The 17257-nt window shown below is 36.0% G+C and overlaps 1 protein-coding gene across 4 annotated transcripts; it reads left to right on the top strand.

Annotated features, from left to right (window-relative positions):
- The first annotated feature begins 3303 nt into the window (after positions 1-3303).
- LOC117416106 (monocarboxylate transporter 9-like) lies at positions 3304-14629 on the top strand. Of its 4 annotated transcripts, none has more exons than XM_034027165.3 (7): positions 3305-3600; positions 4159-4293; positions 4622-4862; positions 7831-7974; positions 11970-12065; positions 12349-13218; positions 13851-14629. In XM_034027165.3, the coding sequence occupies exons 3-7, from the start codon at positions 4658-4660 to the stop codon at positions 14033-14035; spliced, it is 1500 nt and encodes a 499-aa protein (XP_033883056.2). In that variant the 5' UTR covers positions 3305-3600; positions 4159-4293; positions 4622-4657; the 3' UTR covers positions 14036-14629. The 4 variants fall into 4 exon arrangements, with proteins under 4 accessions (XP_033883058.2, XP_033883056.2, XP_058882431.1 ...); XM_059026448.1 differs by having other exon boundaries at positions 4137-4293; XM_034027162.3 differs by lacking the exon at positions 4159-4293.
- Positions 14630-17257: the final 2628 nt, after the last annotated feature.

The following is a 17257-nucleotide window of genomic DNA, read 5'->3' as shown; positions in this document are numbered from 1 at the left end:
TACAAGCTTATTGAATCCTGGATGCCTATGGTGGCCTGTTACACTATTTGTGGTAGGTATAACTTATATGTTGTCCAACTATTGCTGAAAAGGGAATATAGGAATGCCCACAGAAGAAACTGAATTTAACTTCAGTTTCCTCTTTCAATTTACAATTTTCCAACAAAGAGATAATGGCTGCTACCCTCCTGGACAGTTAAAGGATGTGGTCACTTTATTAGAACTGATTGGGACATTTGTAGCCAATCAAGGGGATTGTCATGCAATAGAGAGACATTGTGGATCATTATCATGCACCTCTGGAATGGAGATCTCAAATGAAAACTACCAAGAGGACTGAAAGTTTGGTAATTTGGTTTGCATTGTATACTGTATATGCATGGTAATTTGGCAGTTTACACTGTATAATATAATAGGAATTACTGTGGTGTACCATACTTGTATGTAAATGACCATGCTTGATTGTGCTTTACAATGATTCCATATTGATACTACACTGGCTATGCTTTTAACCTTGCATTGTGTAGTCATTCTATATAAGGGAAGAACTGAATGCAGGTTTGCTGATTTATTTTAATTTTTCCTAGTTCCCAAGTCATATTGATTGTATTACAACATATTGATTGGTCATTATTATTATTATTGTTATTATTATTACACATTGTGAGATATATGGAACACTAGCCCAATATTAACATTTTTTTTAAATATATTTCGTAATATATTGTCATACAACATACTTCCATAGAGATATTAAACAATATATTCAGTCATCTGCAATATAATATTGCACACATTTATAAATGTTATTGTAAATAAATATAAACTTATGGTCACATACTGTAGTATTTTTATTACGTTACTAAAGATAGGAATGTTAAACGTTATTATTCTCATAGTTTTGCTACCCCTACACATTTTTTTTAAAGGGGAGAGTGACATTAACTTCATTATTATTATAATAAATATTACAATTACTATTAGTATTATTAAAATAAAACATTACATAGGCTACCTCGAATGTTGCTCGCTCCATCCGAAAATGAGCTTTAAATGCAGCATCGGTGTAGCTGGCTATATCACAACATTCTCAATGTAATTTTCTAACCTCACTGGACTATTTGAGTTCACTGCTGTCACAGTCGCTAACGCTACAATATTCGTTGCTAAGAGTATACTGTCATGTAGGCGTGATGCCCTATATCTTCCAGAAACTCCTGCAAGACTAACCCCATTGCAATTTCGTCCGCCATTTTTGAAAACGTTTGCTAACATACAGTTCAATAAGACCAAGCTTCACGCAGGCAGCTTCCTGCTAATGAATGTACAATACCAATTCCCACGCCCTCTACCTCCTGGGAGAGATCTGTCCCTAGTCCTACGTCATAGGCAAAATCAAATGTGTACAGTATGCCTTTTTATATTTTAGAAACTTTAATTTTTCATTTGAGGGTTGGAATTTTAGTTTAAAAAGGAGGGTAAAGGTAAACGTGTACAATGCGGGAGACTGAAGGAAATTCAGATGTGAATGTCTGCAGCAGGCAAAATTTAAGTCCATAGTGTTTGTTTCTTTCGCTACAAAAGAAACCCCCAAAAAGAAGTAAAGGACAGAAAAGTTCTACCCCTTTTTTGTTAAAGTACATTGTTTTGTTCTATTGAATGCAATGCTACTATTGGTCCGTTACTAGAAGGATTCTACGAACAGGTTTGGAAGAAAAAAAAAAAAGTTTTTGTTTTGATATATGTATAACATAAACCACTGACCCATTAACCTCAGATGTTATATTATTACTGCCTGGGACTAGAGGTTTTTTTTGTTGTTGTTGTTATGTCTGTGATCCATATTGTATCATTTTGTGTTCTTTGTTCTCACAGATGTTTGAATGTTAATTAAAATGATCATTAACAACAGTGAGATTTAATTATTATCAATCGCATGTGATTTCTGTCGTATGGTAATAAAGGCATACACAGTTTAGCCTCATGCCCAGCTATGATCATCAAAGAAAAAAGCCTACATAACGTGTTCAGATAAGTTATCTAATTCAATTCAAAGTCGTTTTCACATTATTATTGATTGGTACTGAAAATGCAAATTGTAAATAAACTAAAAGTTAGGAAATCTCATCTTGCAATGAATAGGTTTTTACCAGGTCCCTATGATGTCATGTATGGTGCACTCACATATTTCAAACTTTGCATATGATTCATATCAAATTAACTTTATACTGGACTTGTTTGTATCCGAGTATCTCCTAGGGAGTTCAAAGCAACCCACAAACACATATGAGTGAGTCTCAACGGGGCTGACGGACCACCCTGTAGTGAATGAAATACAGTATCCTCAAGAGTGCAGAAAATATAAACCGTGTTCACAACGCTGTATTGGGGCATAACCGTAGAACTGTATAAGAACAATAGGCTATGTAATAACTGCAGACAGATGGACACACGGATGACGTGGCTCACATTTTTATATGGCAGCTCCACAATCTGGAGAGTATCTTTTTTCTCTCCATAATGAATTATAAAATGCAAGGCCAATCACATTGACTATAAAAGCTTTTTTTTTAAATGCAATTCTCAAGTCTGCAAAAGTGCCTACATTTGGTTTGAAACTAGAAAATGAATGGTTACCATGCACAGGCATGATGGAAAATACTGTAAAGTGACTGCATCTGTATTTGTCACCTTTATTTGTTTATTTTTTTTAATTTTCTGTGCAAATTCCATGGCCGTGCATGTATTTAATTCTCAGCGCGTGCTGATAATGTCTTCTCCCCGCTCCATATGCAAAGAATTCGTGCCTCATCTGCTCTGAGACGACTCTATGTAAACGAACATCGTTAAAGACAATAATTGATATAACACAACCAATATTACCTATATATACAAAGACATTTTACGTACAGTATTAGGATGCAAGTGTAATATGGCATTTACAAAGGCAACGAGAAAACGATACAAATGTAAATCCCATTTACGCTTAGTTCCGTTCCGGTGTAGCAGAACGCTGCGTTGAAAATTGTTGTCGGTAGTTTATTCTGCCACAGTTCAATATTTGTGCATTTACTAGCAGAACGAACGGTTCGAATACCGGCGAAACCCAAAACATGATCTACGCCTTATATGCAATAAACTAAGATTTGTGTTGTTATTTTCATTATTGTAAATTAAATGCATATTATTTACAACTGTCGTTGAATTTAAAACATGACACATAAGAAGAACAGTTATATTATGTTCTGCCCCTTACAGCGCCCCTTGCACAGCAAGTATAGCCGTACATCATCTGTTATTGTCATGAAACCGGTTTTGACTGGAGGAGCTGGAGCATATAAACAATGTTACAGAGCTCGTGTTGTTTTTGTACTAGCGGAAGTTTAATGGACGCGATAGGTCACTCAAAATAAGAATCTCTATCTGAAAACGATACCATGCTAATTATTTAGTTTTGTGTGCAGTAGGACAAATATGCCGTTCAATGTTCTTCTTAATGGCATACATTAGAATACCTGTCCAATACACCTCAAAGTGCACTTTGCTAATCAAGACTAACCGGCATACAGATACAAAATACTAGGACCTAATAGCAAACAGGTAAAGTAATTGTTTTTATTATTGATATTTTTATTGGGGACATGTAATATGGGTTTGTAAGTATACGCTAATTTATTTATGCATTTTAAAAATAATTTATCAAAATTCTCTTCAGGAAGGGCACGAGTACGCAGCCTGTTTTTTAAATATATAAAGGCAGTTTCTTTTGTTTCCAATACCTGTGTCTTGTGCACTATTATTGTAAATGTGAGTTTTTAGAGAGCAGCATAGCACATAGCAGTGGAAACAGCTTTGAACCGGTTACTCGATGGTAACAATGCAGACTAAGCTGAGCTTGCATTGGCAAATAAGACAATGAAAATGTAACGCAACTGAAAACTAATAGCGTGTTTTGCATCTGTGGGTTTTGATCCTCTAATAAAATAAGCCCTACTCATACTGACTAATGCACTTGCCTAGCCTGCACTTAATGTACGTGAAAAAAAAAAACGAATTGCCTGTGTCGAGATTTCGTTTTTTACTTGATATTGTGAGTTATTTTTATACATTAGTATAACTGTGCTGTAAAATTGCAGTAGGCTGGCTTTATATCCTTAGTGGGAGTGGCCTATTCATAACAAAGGGGACAAATTGAAGGAGCCCAGCTAGGGGTGCCAAGTGAGGCAGGTTACCTGCCTGGATTGATCAGGGTCTTCTACCCAGGAGACTGAGAAGTACAGCTGACGACTTCTGGTAAATATTATGCAGTAGAAGCAATTGAAAGCAATTTAAATGTGTTTTGGGCTTTTTTTCCTTCAGATCATGGTTAAAGATCACCACTGTATTTTCACAATTTATTGGGGTAAATGCAAATAGATATATTTTACTGGCTAATACTATTTATTTATTTCTTTTTTTACTTTGTGCAATAAGTTTTTTGTTTCTATAAATGTTTGAATAAGTCATCCTGTGACCTCTGACTTATTCAGAGATACATTTTTTCTTTTTTACACAGTGGTCAGTCTTAAGTTTTTAAAGTGTGTGTGTGTGTGTGTGCAATTGTGTTGCTATTTTCTTCTAGGAACGGTAAGAGAGACCTTAAAGACTAAGCCCGAAGATGACAAATCAGAGTTCCGCAAAGGCATTGGACGGTGGCTGGGGCTGGGTCATCGTGGTGGCATCTTTCCTGTGCCAGTTTCTGGCATACGGTTCCCCTATGTCTGTTGGCGTGCTGTACCCAGAATGGCTGGACACTTTCAGACAAGGCAAAGGCATGACTGCTTGGGTTGGTTCTCTGGTATCTGGGATCGGGTTGATTGCAAGTAAGTTTGTTGTTTGGTTCAAATGGCTCCCAGAAATACACACAGCACTGTCACACTTTACTAAGGGATAGTGTATGTGTTTAAAATGAAGGGTTGAATTTCAACACACATTTTTGAAAATGTATGTTTGAAAGTTTGATTAAAATTCTCTTTAAAACAGAAATAACGCAGGTGCTGTGTTTTTATGAATAAATCTACCCTTTTATCAGGATAGTTAAATAAATATTCAGAGACTGCATATGTCCCATTATTTTATAACACTTTGTTCACATGTGTCTGATATTCTTTATGCATCCTTTTTTTTAAAACATGCATACATTCAGAGAAAACTGACACCAGTGTAAACTTGAAGGATATGTTTGTTTATTTGACTTAGTTATCACAACCCTGATGAGACAGGCTGATAAACCAGGAGATAATGCTAAAAGTGACAATGGTGAGCAACAGATTGTCATGGAAAACACAATGCTACTGTAGAGAAACCAATGAGCTAATTTCACAGATGGGACATTTGCAGAAAAAAATAACTGCTTTGAATAACAAATCCATCAAATCAAACCATGCATGTTGGGAGTAGTATACTGCCAGTGATATGGAGGACCGGTATCTCTGAACTGCACCATATACAAAGCATGAAAATGTATAGTTCAAAAATAAAAACAAGCAGACATTCTACACACTTTTAATGCTACAGTCATTGTCATACCTGCAGTTAAACAATGTATACTCTGCCTCACCTAATCTGAAAGATATACAATTGTTTTATATTTATATGCTAATGGTAAGCAATCATGGAATAAACAGATATCTTTTTGTTTCACTTTGAACATAAGAACATAGGAAAGTTTACAAACGAGAGGAGGCCATTTAGCCCATCTTGCTCGTTTGGTTGTTAGTAGCTTATTGATCCCAGAATCTCATCAAGCAGCTTCTTGAAGGATGCCAGGGTGTCAGCTTCAACAACATTACTGGGGAGTTGGTTCCAGACCCTCACAATTCTCTGTGGAAAAAAGTGCCTCCTATTTTCTGTTCTGAATGCCCCTTTATCTAATCTCCTTTTGTGACCCCTTGTTTCTTTTTTCAGGTCAAAAAAGTCCCCTTTCAGGTCAAAAAAGTCCCCTAGGTCAAAAAAGTCCCATTTGAACTGGTTGCTCTATATCATATACGTCAAACTATGCAACATATGCAACATTTGCTATAAAAACCGAAGCTAGTTTCAACCAGTTATTTGGCAATGAAACATTATCATAAGATGCCGTGGCTATCACTGTGGCACTTGTACCAGGATTTCCTGAGGTACATTTTCTTATCAGTGTCTTCTAGTTATAAACAAGACACTAGTAAAAAATGAAACCAACTGAACAGGGATATACTGCAGACCATATATCAGGCTGCAAACAATTGCTTAGGGACCTGGCAAATTGGGGGTGAGAAGATGGAGCGTCACTTTCCTGCTTCACCTAAAGATTAATTGTCGCCCTTCCCCATTTATGTGATAAACCTTTTTTTATCCATTTAATCCAGTGAATTAAACCCAGTCCAAGCTCTCCAGGCTTCCAGAAACTTTTGTAAACCTGGAACTTTTAATTGTATACCACGCTAATGTTTGAATATATAAATAGCAACTAAAAAACATGTAGGGAATTATTTTATATGCTGAAAAGGTTTTCTTTGTAATTTTGGTCACATGTATTTAGATTTTCTTTTAGTAATATTGACGAAACATATTTCAAAGTCATTCTAAATATGCTACAAGACTAATGAGCATACATCTTATTCCAGAAATACAGTGTGTTTAAGACTTCTTAAACACACTGAGACATCTTTAGGGCTACTGATTTTCCACGATCGCGGAATCGGACGGAATCACAGAATTAGGCATTGGGAACGGAACTGGCATTTTGGGAATGGAATTCTACCTGGCAACTGCACCTTTTTAACAGAAAAAAAGTGCAAACAGTCTTTACCGCTGTTAAAGAAATTCTCATGTAAAAACAAACACAACATTGAAAAGAAAAATATAGCTGTTCCTTGATGTGGTTCTGTAAATTAAGTTAGAGGTTGGCTGTATCCCTGTAGTGCAATTTATAATAAATACTGGCAGTTCAAAATATTTGGCTGGAGTTTGCAAGTGGTAAAGTGATATTCAGATAATTCGGAAAAACAAACATTTATTGTTCCACTTTGGCTTGGGTTCCGGTCAACTTTCTTTATTTTTAAATTTTAAACATTTTTGTTTAACGACATGACATTTTATGATCTGTTTTATTCATTAGAACCAACTTGCAAAGTTCAGAAGCCCGGATAAGATCTGTGTTGCTATTTTATTCTTGCTTGAAGTCTGGCACAATGTCAGCCTGTGCCTTCCTGCTAATGGAAACATGCAGATATTTTTAGACACAAAATGTATTAATCTATTGACACATATACATCTGAACTTTAGATCCTGTTTACCAAGCAGTTAGAGCAATTTGTCTTCAGTGAAAACAGGTTAACCTTTTTACTATCTTTTTTTTTAAATTTGGTTTTATATGATTTCTTCCTTGTCATAACTAGTTTTACATGATTTCTATCCTTGTTATAATTGGGATTACAACCAGCTTATTTTGAATACAGACTCTGATTCTTAATGTTAAAAACAGAAACAGTTGGAAGATAGTAATATCTTGCAGAAACGTGTACGGTCCCACCTTAAGCCAACCATTTAAACCATCATTGGATAAGGGAAAACAATGACAATAAAACAAATGCAAATAACAAGTTGATGTAAATTGGTGAAATAAAACGGATTGATGTGGGGGTGGAAAAATGTTGAAAAAACACAAGTATGGTAAAGCACAGTACAAGTGTTTTTTTTCCCCTAAATAAGCATGTTCTTATAGTAATCATATCTTACATTTGCATTTAAACTAATATTAGACTGATTTAAGAATTGAATTAACCATTCTTTTTTTTTTTTCATTTCCAGGTCCTATTTGCAGTGCCTGCGTAATAAACTTTGGAGCCAGACCGGTCACAGTTTTCAGTGGGGTTATGGTGTCTGGCGGCCTGATGCTAAGTGCATTTGCTCCCAATGTTCAATTTCTGATTTTTTCCTATGGAACAGTTGTTGGTAAGTGACCATTGCTCTTTTTGTTTTACATTTATTTAAATTCTAAAGTTGTACCTGTTTTATGTTACATTTTAAAAAGAGTGGCGATAGTATATACCTGTATATAAACAGTATATACTTTTTTCATAAACAGTGCTGAAAACGTTCTATCTCTTTTATTTTCATTTTGAGATCTTGATTTCATACTTTTCTTTCAAACTCTTACAGTTAAATATATCAACAGGACACAGCGTATTTTGAATGATTGTAATTTGTTTGTATATTTGGAAATTAGAAGAATTTGCTCACTGAAAGTCTGAAGTGGCAGGGAAACCTTAATGCGAACTCGATGTAAAGAAAATCAATATCAACGTGAACATAAATAAACAAACTCAATTAATACGCCTTTTCTGGTTTAAAATAATCTAAGTTGTAAGTTATATTAAAACATTCATGGGGTTTCCATGCAAGTTTTTTTTTATACTAGAGACATTTACATGAGAAAAATGTCTCGTGTAAAATGCTTTTTTCGGTTTCCATTTGCTCAGTTTATTTTACTCGAGTAATGCAAATGAGTATGAAAGGTGGGGGTTGATATTTAAATTAGCTATGCTATGCTTAAAGTACTTGTGCTGTTTTTGAAGATTATTAGTGACATTTTGTGAAAATGTGGTTTCCATGCGCAGAGAACTGGTACACAAGTGAATCTAAGATGCTGTAATAAAGCAAAATACCTCGTGCCTGCTTGGTTAATAATGTGTTTTACTGCTCTTACCCAAATTGTTTTTCAATGTCATTAGTGGGGTGTCATGTCGTTAGTAGTGAATACTGTTTCAACTAATTTATCTTGCGACTCATTAATTAAAAATTAACTCTGAGGTATAAAATTAAACTGACCAATAGGTATTGCAGATCACCATGGCTGAAAACCAGCAGAGACGTTATATATATATTTCCCTTTCATTCCACTCCCAGAAATATTACCTGCTGTGGGCTTCCATTCGTTTTATAGGACTCAAATGAGCAGCTTTGAAAAATAATCTATGATATCTGGGATCAGATGATGCTGTGTATACTACCCTGGCTTAGAAACCCTACCCGTCCAGACGGCTGACAGCTGCTGAGGAAGCATTCAACACCATGCTTGGGCAAATACAGGTAGTGGGCACTTGAAAGGGAGGTGGCAGATACTGATGAAACGGACTGAAGTGCATTAATTCGTTCCCAAAATTGCCAGTGCTTGCTGTGTCCTGCACAAACTCTTGTCAACAACAAAATTAGGTGTTCTAAGCCAGGGTAGTATACGCAGCATCACCTGATCCCCTATATGCTGTATTGCCTGAATGAAAGAGATATATATATTTACATATATAATCGACTCAGGCAATTTTGCTTTAAATTTAGTAAACATACTTGTTCAATAAAACTGCATCTGGTGAACAAGGCACACTCAGCGTCACATTCATGCTGAAACGTAGCTGCAGTTTACTTCAGTATCCACTGTGTTGTTACTACTCAACAAACTGTTTAAAGATGCCAAACTATAGAAATCACACCTAAATATCAGATCAATAAGTTTGGCAATATCCATCCAGGTGACAAAGACTAACTCAAGATAAACAAATATAAGTACTGTTTATTATTAGTACACAGACATATTTGTAATGTGTAAAGTAAAATGGTAGGCCTACGTTTGTTTATTATTGATTGATGGCACTCTGGTAAGTTTGTGGAACCTCCTTCGAATTTGAAAGTGTACTAATTAATGCTTCATGTAAAAACTAACTGTTATTCAATAGTACTGTTTGTGTATCTTATAATGTGACACGAGGGGCACTCAATTTTAGCCTTTTATTTTAATTGTGGAATAACGCTGATACAAATCATACGAATCAATCAATCTTTTCTTTAATCAAAATAATAATGAAAACAAAAGGCAAATTGAAAAGGGAAAATAAAACACAGTAATAAAACTACAAAATAAAGGTGCTGCTTACGCAGTGCCCCCACTGCCGCTAAGCCGGTCAGCTCGGGATCTCCGTCCTAGGCTGTTATGCAGTATACACTGGGGTGGCAATGGTTGCCCTATCAGTACACATGTCCCCTTGGGTACATAACAAGAGATTTTATTATTTATTGCTGGCTGTTTTCCTCAGCTGTGCTTGCCTGTTTTGGGCGCTCACTCCAACCACTGGCCTTCTCAGCCAGGGTCTCTGTGTGTTTTCCAATCACAGCCACCTGAATGCACAACCAAGCGCAGTTCTTATGGGCCGAGCAATCCCCCAAGGCTCGCCTCTCAGCCACTCAGAGAGAGGGAAAGCCCACACACCCTCTTCCCCACCTCTCTGTGTCATCGCCATGATTGACGGGCGGATCCTACGAGGCTGCTGCCGTCTTCCTGCAGAACCACGCATGCGCCAGATAGTCAGCACAGATCTCCCCTGTTACAGGGCTAATAATTACATTTGTATAATTGCTGTTTATTTTGTTTTAAAATAAATGTTAACAACAGTTTGGATACAAAAAAAAGAAAAAGAGAATCAATCCCAGTGTGTTCATACTTCATCTAAAAACCCAAATTCCCCTAATATACAAGGAGAAGTAATACTTTTTTTTACTTTGTCTTCTTACAGTATAAGGTCAATATTAACTTTTTTTTAATCAATTAAAATCATGCCTTGGGAAGAACTGTGGAAGGATGATTTATGGATTTTTCATGTAGCTCCCAATCCTTCAGGATTAGCACAAAAACATCACGTTTAAAGGTGACACTCACTCACACTCAATATTATCAATATTATATAGTGTTAATAAGCTCTAATCTTCTTTTAAAATTTTGACACAAGGTCACAGGCTATGGATCTTGATGCCTGTGTGCTTTAACAATACATTTGAATATAGTGATTGTTGCTATGACACTTAACTAGAACAGCTGTGCAAAACAGGGCAGTAAAAGCACTTCAATCAGTACTGACAACACAGCATTTATTTTAGAGAGAGAATGCCTGTGTCAAGTTTGATTAGTGACCGACTGGGAGTGTTTTGGAAAATAATATGATACTTGGACCAGATGTAAAAATGTACTTTTGGAATATTAAAGTTTTTTTTTATGTTTTTGTACACCGCCTTCTGGTAATATGTCTTGCCAGTATTGCATAAGCAATATAGTGTCTGCCAAGACTGTCTTGTGAGAAGTTAGAATGACAATATTTGTCATAAGTCAGGTATCATGAGCAATATCATATATCATACTGATTAGGATGTTTGCTGTTAATTTGGGCGTCCACACCCCCCTGACTGTCGGAACTACTAAAAGAAACTCAAATACAGTGAAATAGAGAGACAACCAACGAAAAGAAACATACCTATACTGTCTGACTGATAAGACGTCCTGTATAGGAACATACTGGGATACATTACGATACATTTTTTGTTACAAAAGCAGTAGCAAAACTGGACTTGGGCCATATTTAAAACCAAATAAAAATAAAATAAAAATCGTGACCTTCAGAATATTACCAATGGAATATACAGAACAAAATCGGTTATCCATCTCTTTAACAAACTTGTATTAATGCTCAGGAACAAAGAGACCAAATGTTAAGTCAAGTAACATATACCTCTTCAGAATTCTTTCTCACATCCAGTTTCTGCTGGCTGCTGCAGAGTTGTCTGCATGTGTTACAACTGAAGTTCATAACCATTGGCTGTGCTTTCTAAATACAGCTACAGTGGTACTGTGCTGGTTTATCATGATTAACTGATATGCAGTAGCAACTTGGATATTAAGGAAATTACATTAAAAAGAAGTTCAAACATATATGAATGTATCTATGTATATTTACACAGTACATTAATGTTTATGAAAAAGTTTTATGTATGTCACTTATTCTTTAAAAAAAAAACAGTATTATGTCAATTTGTTGTAAACATTTAACTATGCTTTTGAAAATGTTGCTATACTGAGGTCCACCAAAGACTCTTTATTGTGACTCTTTATTGGTTGTCAAAAACAGGTATGGGATGTGGTTTGGTATATGCTGCTACAGTGACCATCACTTGCCAGTATTTTGACAAGCGCCGAGGTCTTGCCCTTGGAATAATAACAACAGGTACCCAATTTTAAATATTTGTATAACGTGTGTGTCAACCGTTCTCGTCCCAGTGTTCTGCTTATTTACGACTGTTTGAATTAATTGTGCTATTACTCTTTAACTGATGTCAAATGAGGTCATTTTTGTTCAGCTATTACTTTTTTTAATTTACAGGATATGTGTGCTGGCTTGTGTCAAATGAATTAAAAAACACAGTGAACCAAGATCAGATTTGACAGTTTTGTTCTGCCTGTGCTCGCCATAGACCATGAGGTGTAACCCTGCTATCCTTCCTCCTTAGGTACAAGTGTTGGAGGTTTTATTTGTGCAACTTTTCAGCAAGTGCTTGTGGAACTGTATGGACTTGAGGGATGCTTGCTAATAATGGGAGCGTTGACACTCAATATTATGGCATGCGGGGGTCTAATGAGGCCTCTGAATGTTCCAGAATACTTCCTGAAGCAGAAAGCAGCACTAGAACGCACGACAGAGCAAAAAGATATACACCGTGAGAAGCCTCCTATTAAAGAAGAATCCATCAACAAAAATACTTTATCGAGTGTGGAAAAAGGGTTAACAGTGAGCGACCTGCTGATGAGCAGTGACACTAATGACCCGTTATCTTACGAAAAGAACTTCCTGGGAAGTTCTTCCCTTGTAAAGACGATCAAGAACAATAAGCACACTTACTCAAAGTACATAGCCACGACCGCTGAGCTGCTGCAGGACAGAGTGTTTGTGGCCCTTTGCATGGCTATTTTTCTGTTTGATATTGGCGCGTTCCCACCTGTGCTGTTCATGGAAGATGTTGCCAGGAGCTCAGGCCACAGTGACGGAACCTGTCTTGTACCTCTGGTTTCTATTGTGGCTATCATGGCAGGAGTGGGCAAGCTGGTGCTAGGCATACTGACAGATTTGAAGTTTGTGAACAGTTTGTACCTGTACACTTTCACAATACTTGGTAGTGGAATTGCTCTGCTTATAACTCCAATTGCGAACAACTACGCTGCACTTGCAGTACTTTCTGGGGTGCTAGGGTTTTTTTCTGGCAACTGGTCAATTTTCCCTTATGTGACCACCAAAATCGTGGGGATGGACAGACTAACACATGCCTATGGAATTCTTATGTTCTTCGGTGGATTTGGAATTGTACTAGGGCCCCCAGTCGTAGGTAAGGCATTCCTTAGTTTTTTTTCCCCATGTTTTATTAGGAAGTGTTTGGTGTTTAAATATGTAAAGAGATGTAACTCTGGTAGTGAATTTGCTCAAGGTCTTTTGTCATTTAGCACTGTGTCAGTACTGCATAAGCAAAAAGCGGTACATTTTGAAAGCGTTTGCTCACCTTTTTAAAAACCAGTATTTTTTTAAGAAGAAACTTTTTTTTTCTCCTTTCAAAAACAATTTGATAACATTGTTAAATTACTTTTAAAAGACAACAATAAAACAACTGTTAGCCTACTTTATTATTTTATTTAAAGTACAAAGACACCAGTACCAAATCTTTTTCATTGGCACATGAGTCATGTTTTCTCTGTGACCATCCTGTGTAACACTGAATGACCTAACCCTGTAATATAATTATTTATTGAACACACAGTAATTAACTTACAAGATTGTTTTCCCCTTGGGGTTTAGTTGGGCTGCATTTCCTAATCTCTTTCCTAATTTAAATCCAGGGAAACAAGTTTGATGGGTGCTCAGTTCAGGACTGAAGTGTGCTTGCATGTAAAGATGTGGGGTTAAACAATATAACAATATAGTCTAAATGCATTATTTTGTGTGTGTGTGTGTGTGTGTTTGCAGGCTGGATCTATGACTGTACAGAATCATACGACCTGGCATTCTTCTTCAGCGGAGCCTGTGTGCTGCTAGCTGGATTTAGCTTGCTGCTGGCAGCACTGCCTTGCTGGGACAAACCCAAGAAAGACCATCCCAGACCTGATATCAAATACACTAACAACTGTGACAAAGTTGCATCTGTAGCTTAGATAACATTTTATATACCTTTTGGGAAAAAATATTTTTTTATGACAAAAACATGGAGCCAATTTAGTACTGTCTTCAGATTATTATTATTATTATTTTTTAAAATATAGAAAAACACCAGATTTTACACTCCGCATGTGTAATTTAAAAGAGAAAGAAGCATGGTCCTATCTGACATGAGATTTCAAATTTAAAATGTCTTTTCCATAAGGGGAAGATATTTATGATCTATTTGTCTCGTTTTAAGAGGCTTTTCTATAGTCATGTATCTATTAAGACAGGGGTTCTCAAACTTTTTTTGCTGGGCCCCCCTTTGGAAATGTATCAGGCTGTGATACATTTACTGTAAAGGATAAAGTGTATATGCGCTGTTATATAATGCTAAGGATCTTAAGGTTATGTCAGTATTTTTTGTGATCACCTCCCCCCCCCCCCCCCACAGTACCCTTACAACCCTGTGTTGGGTCGGGTTTGAGAAATGCTGTATTAAGAGATGATAAAATGTCTAGATCTTGTTTACTGCAATGACTGTTTGCTGTAATATGTATATCAGTCAGGCCCAGAGGGAGAAGTATATATATATATATATATATATATATATTAAACTAAAGCTGTAAAAAAAAAATAAAAAAAATAATAATAAATAGATAAGTAACCGGAATAATGGCTAAGTAATTCTTTACTGTCAACTAAATATTTTAAGCGATATAAAAAAGCCCCGGAAAAATGTTTATTGCTTTTGTAGCTGTGTAGCATTTAGATAGTATTTGCCCATTCTAGACGTGTTTAATCCTGTACTATGTGTTATCTGTTGTATGTAGTGTATTCTTGTTGGTGTATGTATTGGTGCACGGGATATAATGTGGGGTTAGGTGGCATGATTGTTGTTAATGTATATGGCACAATCACTTCACATGCTGATTAAAATATGTAGTAGTTCATGTGCAGATGTATCAAGTTTCCAAATTGAATGATTGATTAGCAATTGAGTCTTGGTACAGTTGCATAAGAGGCAGTGTTTAACTCACACGGGGTTGGGTGTTCGTGAGTAGATAACCGAAGAGAGCGAGAGGAGAAATAATGTAATAATAACAACAATTGCTACTGGTGCTAAACCACCTCAGCCCGGTACTTGTTTGGGTCAGTGTTTTGTTTGTCTATTTATTTTGGCCAACGTGCCGTTTTGTTTTGTCGAAGTGTTTTTGTTTTCTCTTTATACCTTTTGATTTACAGTAAACCGGTGCATCAGCGTGTTTCATACCCCAGCAATGCTGTCTGTGTCCACTGTCTTCCGGGTCTGACGTCACCACCACAAGCTATCAGTGACAATTATTTATCCTGTTATATTTTGTTTCTTTTTTTAAAACGAAACATGCCAAATAAATAAAGTGACCATATGACTGTGTTCAGTGGGACGGTTTAGGATAGTTCAGGCTTTTCAGTTCGCAAGCCAATGCATTCTGGTACGTTTTACCTGTCTCAGGTACCATTCTTACCTTTAAGAGAAGCAGGACTATGCTTACCAGAATGCATTGGGTTGTGAGTTGAAAAGAATGAACTATTGCAAACTGTCCCGCTGAACGTGGAGCCATATGGTCACCTTACAAATAAAAGAGAGAATCGTAAATCAGTTGTGTGTACTATATCTTCACAATCCGTCTTTTAAATGTGTACCCAGGGGTGGAGAGAATGTTATATGAAGACTGCTTCTGCTCTGGAAACAGGGTTGCTGTGGACACAAATTTTTGAGCTGGAGGGAGTGATAGTTTAACCTTCAGAAGAGGTATTTGGAGGGGGGGGGCATATAAGCACTGCAGAAACGTTTATTTTTTTGTAAGCATTAATTTATTTACCATAGTTAAACAAATAAACAAAATAAAAATTTAGAACTCCATTATAAACAGCGACCAGTAATACTGTAAATGGATATAAACAGTGGCACACCTAAATACTGTCCCTGTGCTGACCAATGTCCTATATATTTAACATTGAGAAAACAGGCATTAAATAGGTATCGGTACATACCCTGGGCAGTAAAGGGTTAACCCCACATGCACGTACTGCATATCCATTATATTTTTATTCCCTGGGAGGAAACACTGGATGCATTAATATAGAGTTTAAAGGTGACAGTTACACCTCGGAGAATTACGCAATTCCTCCTCTTATAAAAAGGAAACATTGTATATCCGGTTTGAACCTCTACTAAATAAAAGAACAACTATGAACAACTTTGCTTTTCCTCTTCTGAGAAACTAGAAACAATGTATCACATAAGGTTTAGGCATATGCCATTTTGAGGTGACTGGGAACACCGCCAAGCAATACAAATATATCAAAATCACAGACATTTTTTGTTATTTACGGGTGTACAGACGGTTGGCAACCTTGTTGTTGGTAAGACAAATCAAGCTTTCCATGATAATCTTCCTTTTTCATTCCCTGAAGCTTGAGACCCCTTTCTCAAGCCACTTTGTCACCTTCCAGGTCCACTTCTGCAGAAAGAAAAGGAAAGTGTTAATAGAGTTCACTTCACTCACGCAAAGCCAATATATCAAGGTTATTTTTCTGCTTTGGTCACCAACGCCCGATTGGTTGCTGGCAATGCTAAGGCATGTTGACACCTAAACAGCAGTGCTAACTTTGCTTATTTAAAAGGATTGTCGCTCATTTGGTTTCATCAGTAATAATTAAAGGTGGAGGTAATACAGTAATAGGGGGCATGAAAGTTTACTTCCTAATGGAATGGCAAGAGAAACATCCAACTTTTACTGTTTCAGCACTAAGAAGTACTAAGGAATTATTTCTGCTGAGCAGCTTCAGATTCCGCAGCTTGACCTGAGAAACAATATATAAAAAAAGATTTTCCTATGGTAGCTAGCACGGTTATTTTATTTATATATATATATATATATATATATATATATATATATATATATATATATATATATATATATATATATATACATATATATATATATATATATATATATATATATATATATATATATATATATATATATACATATATATATATATAATGCCTTGAAAAAGTCTTCACACCCTTGAACATTTTTCACATTCTGCTGCCTAAAAAATACAATTCAAAATGCATTAAAGTAGGAGCTTGTTTCACTGATCTACACAACATCATCTACACTTTCAACATAAAAAAACAATTATAGAAATATTCAAAAAGTAATTAAAAATAATAATATTCTGCT

The sequence above is a fragment of the Acipenser ruthenus genome, chromosome 7, assembly GCF_902713425.1.
Source record: "Acipenser ruthenus chromosome 7, fAciRut3.2 maternal haplotype, whole genome shotgun sequence".
NCBI classification, from domain to species: Eukaryota; Metazoa; Chordata; class Actinopteri; order Acipenseriformes; family Acipenseridae; genus Acipenser; species Acipenser ruthenus.
Note: the sequence above shows the minus strand (reverse complement) of the source record. Positions and strands in the feature narration are given on the sequence as shown.

Excerpts from the sequence above, each read along its gene's own strand:
- LOC117416106 (XM_034027162.3), top strand. The coding sequence starts at position 4,658 with ATGACAAATCAGAGTTCCGCAAAGGCATTGGACGGTGGCTGGGGCTGG. Across the intron at positions 4,863-7,830 it reads TGGGATCGGGTTGATTGCAA|GTCCTATTTGCAGTGCCTGC; the intron begins GTAAGTTTGTTG and ends TTTCATTTCCAG. Across the intron at positions 12,066-12,348 it reads CCTTGGAATAATAACAACAG|GTACAAGTGTTGGAGGTTTT; the intron begins GTACCCAATTTT and ends CTTCCTCCTTAG.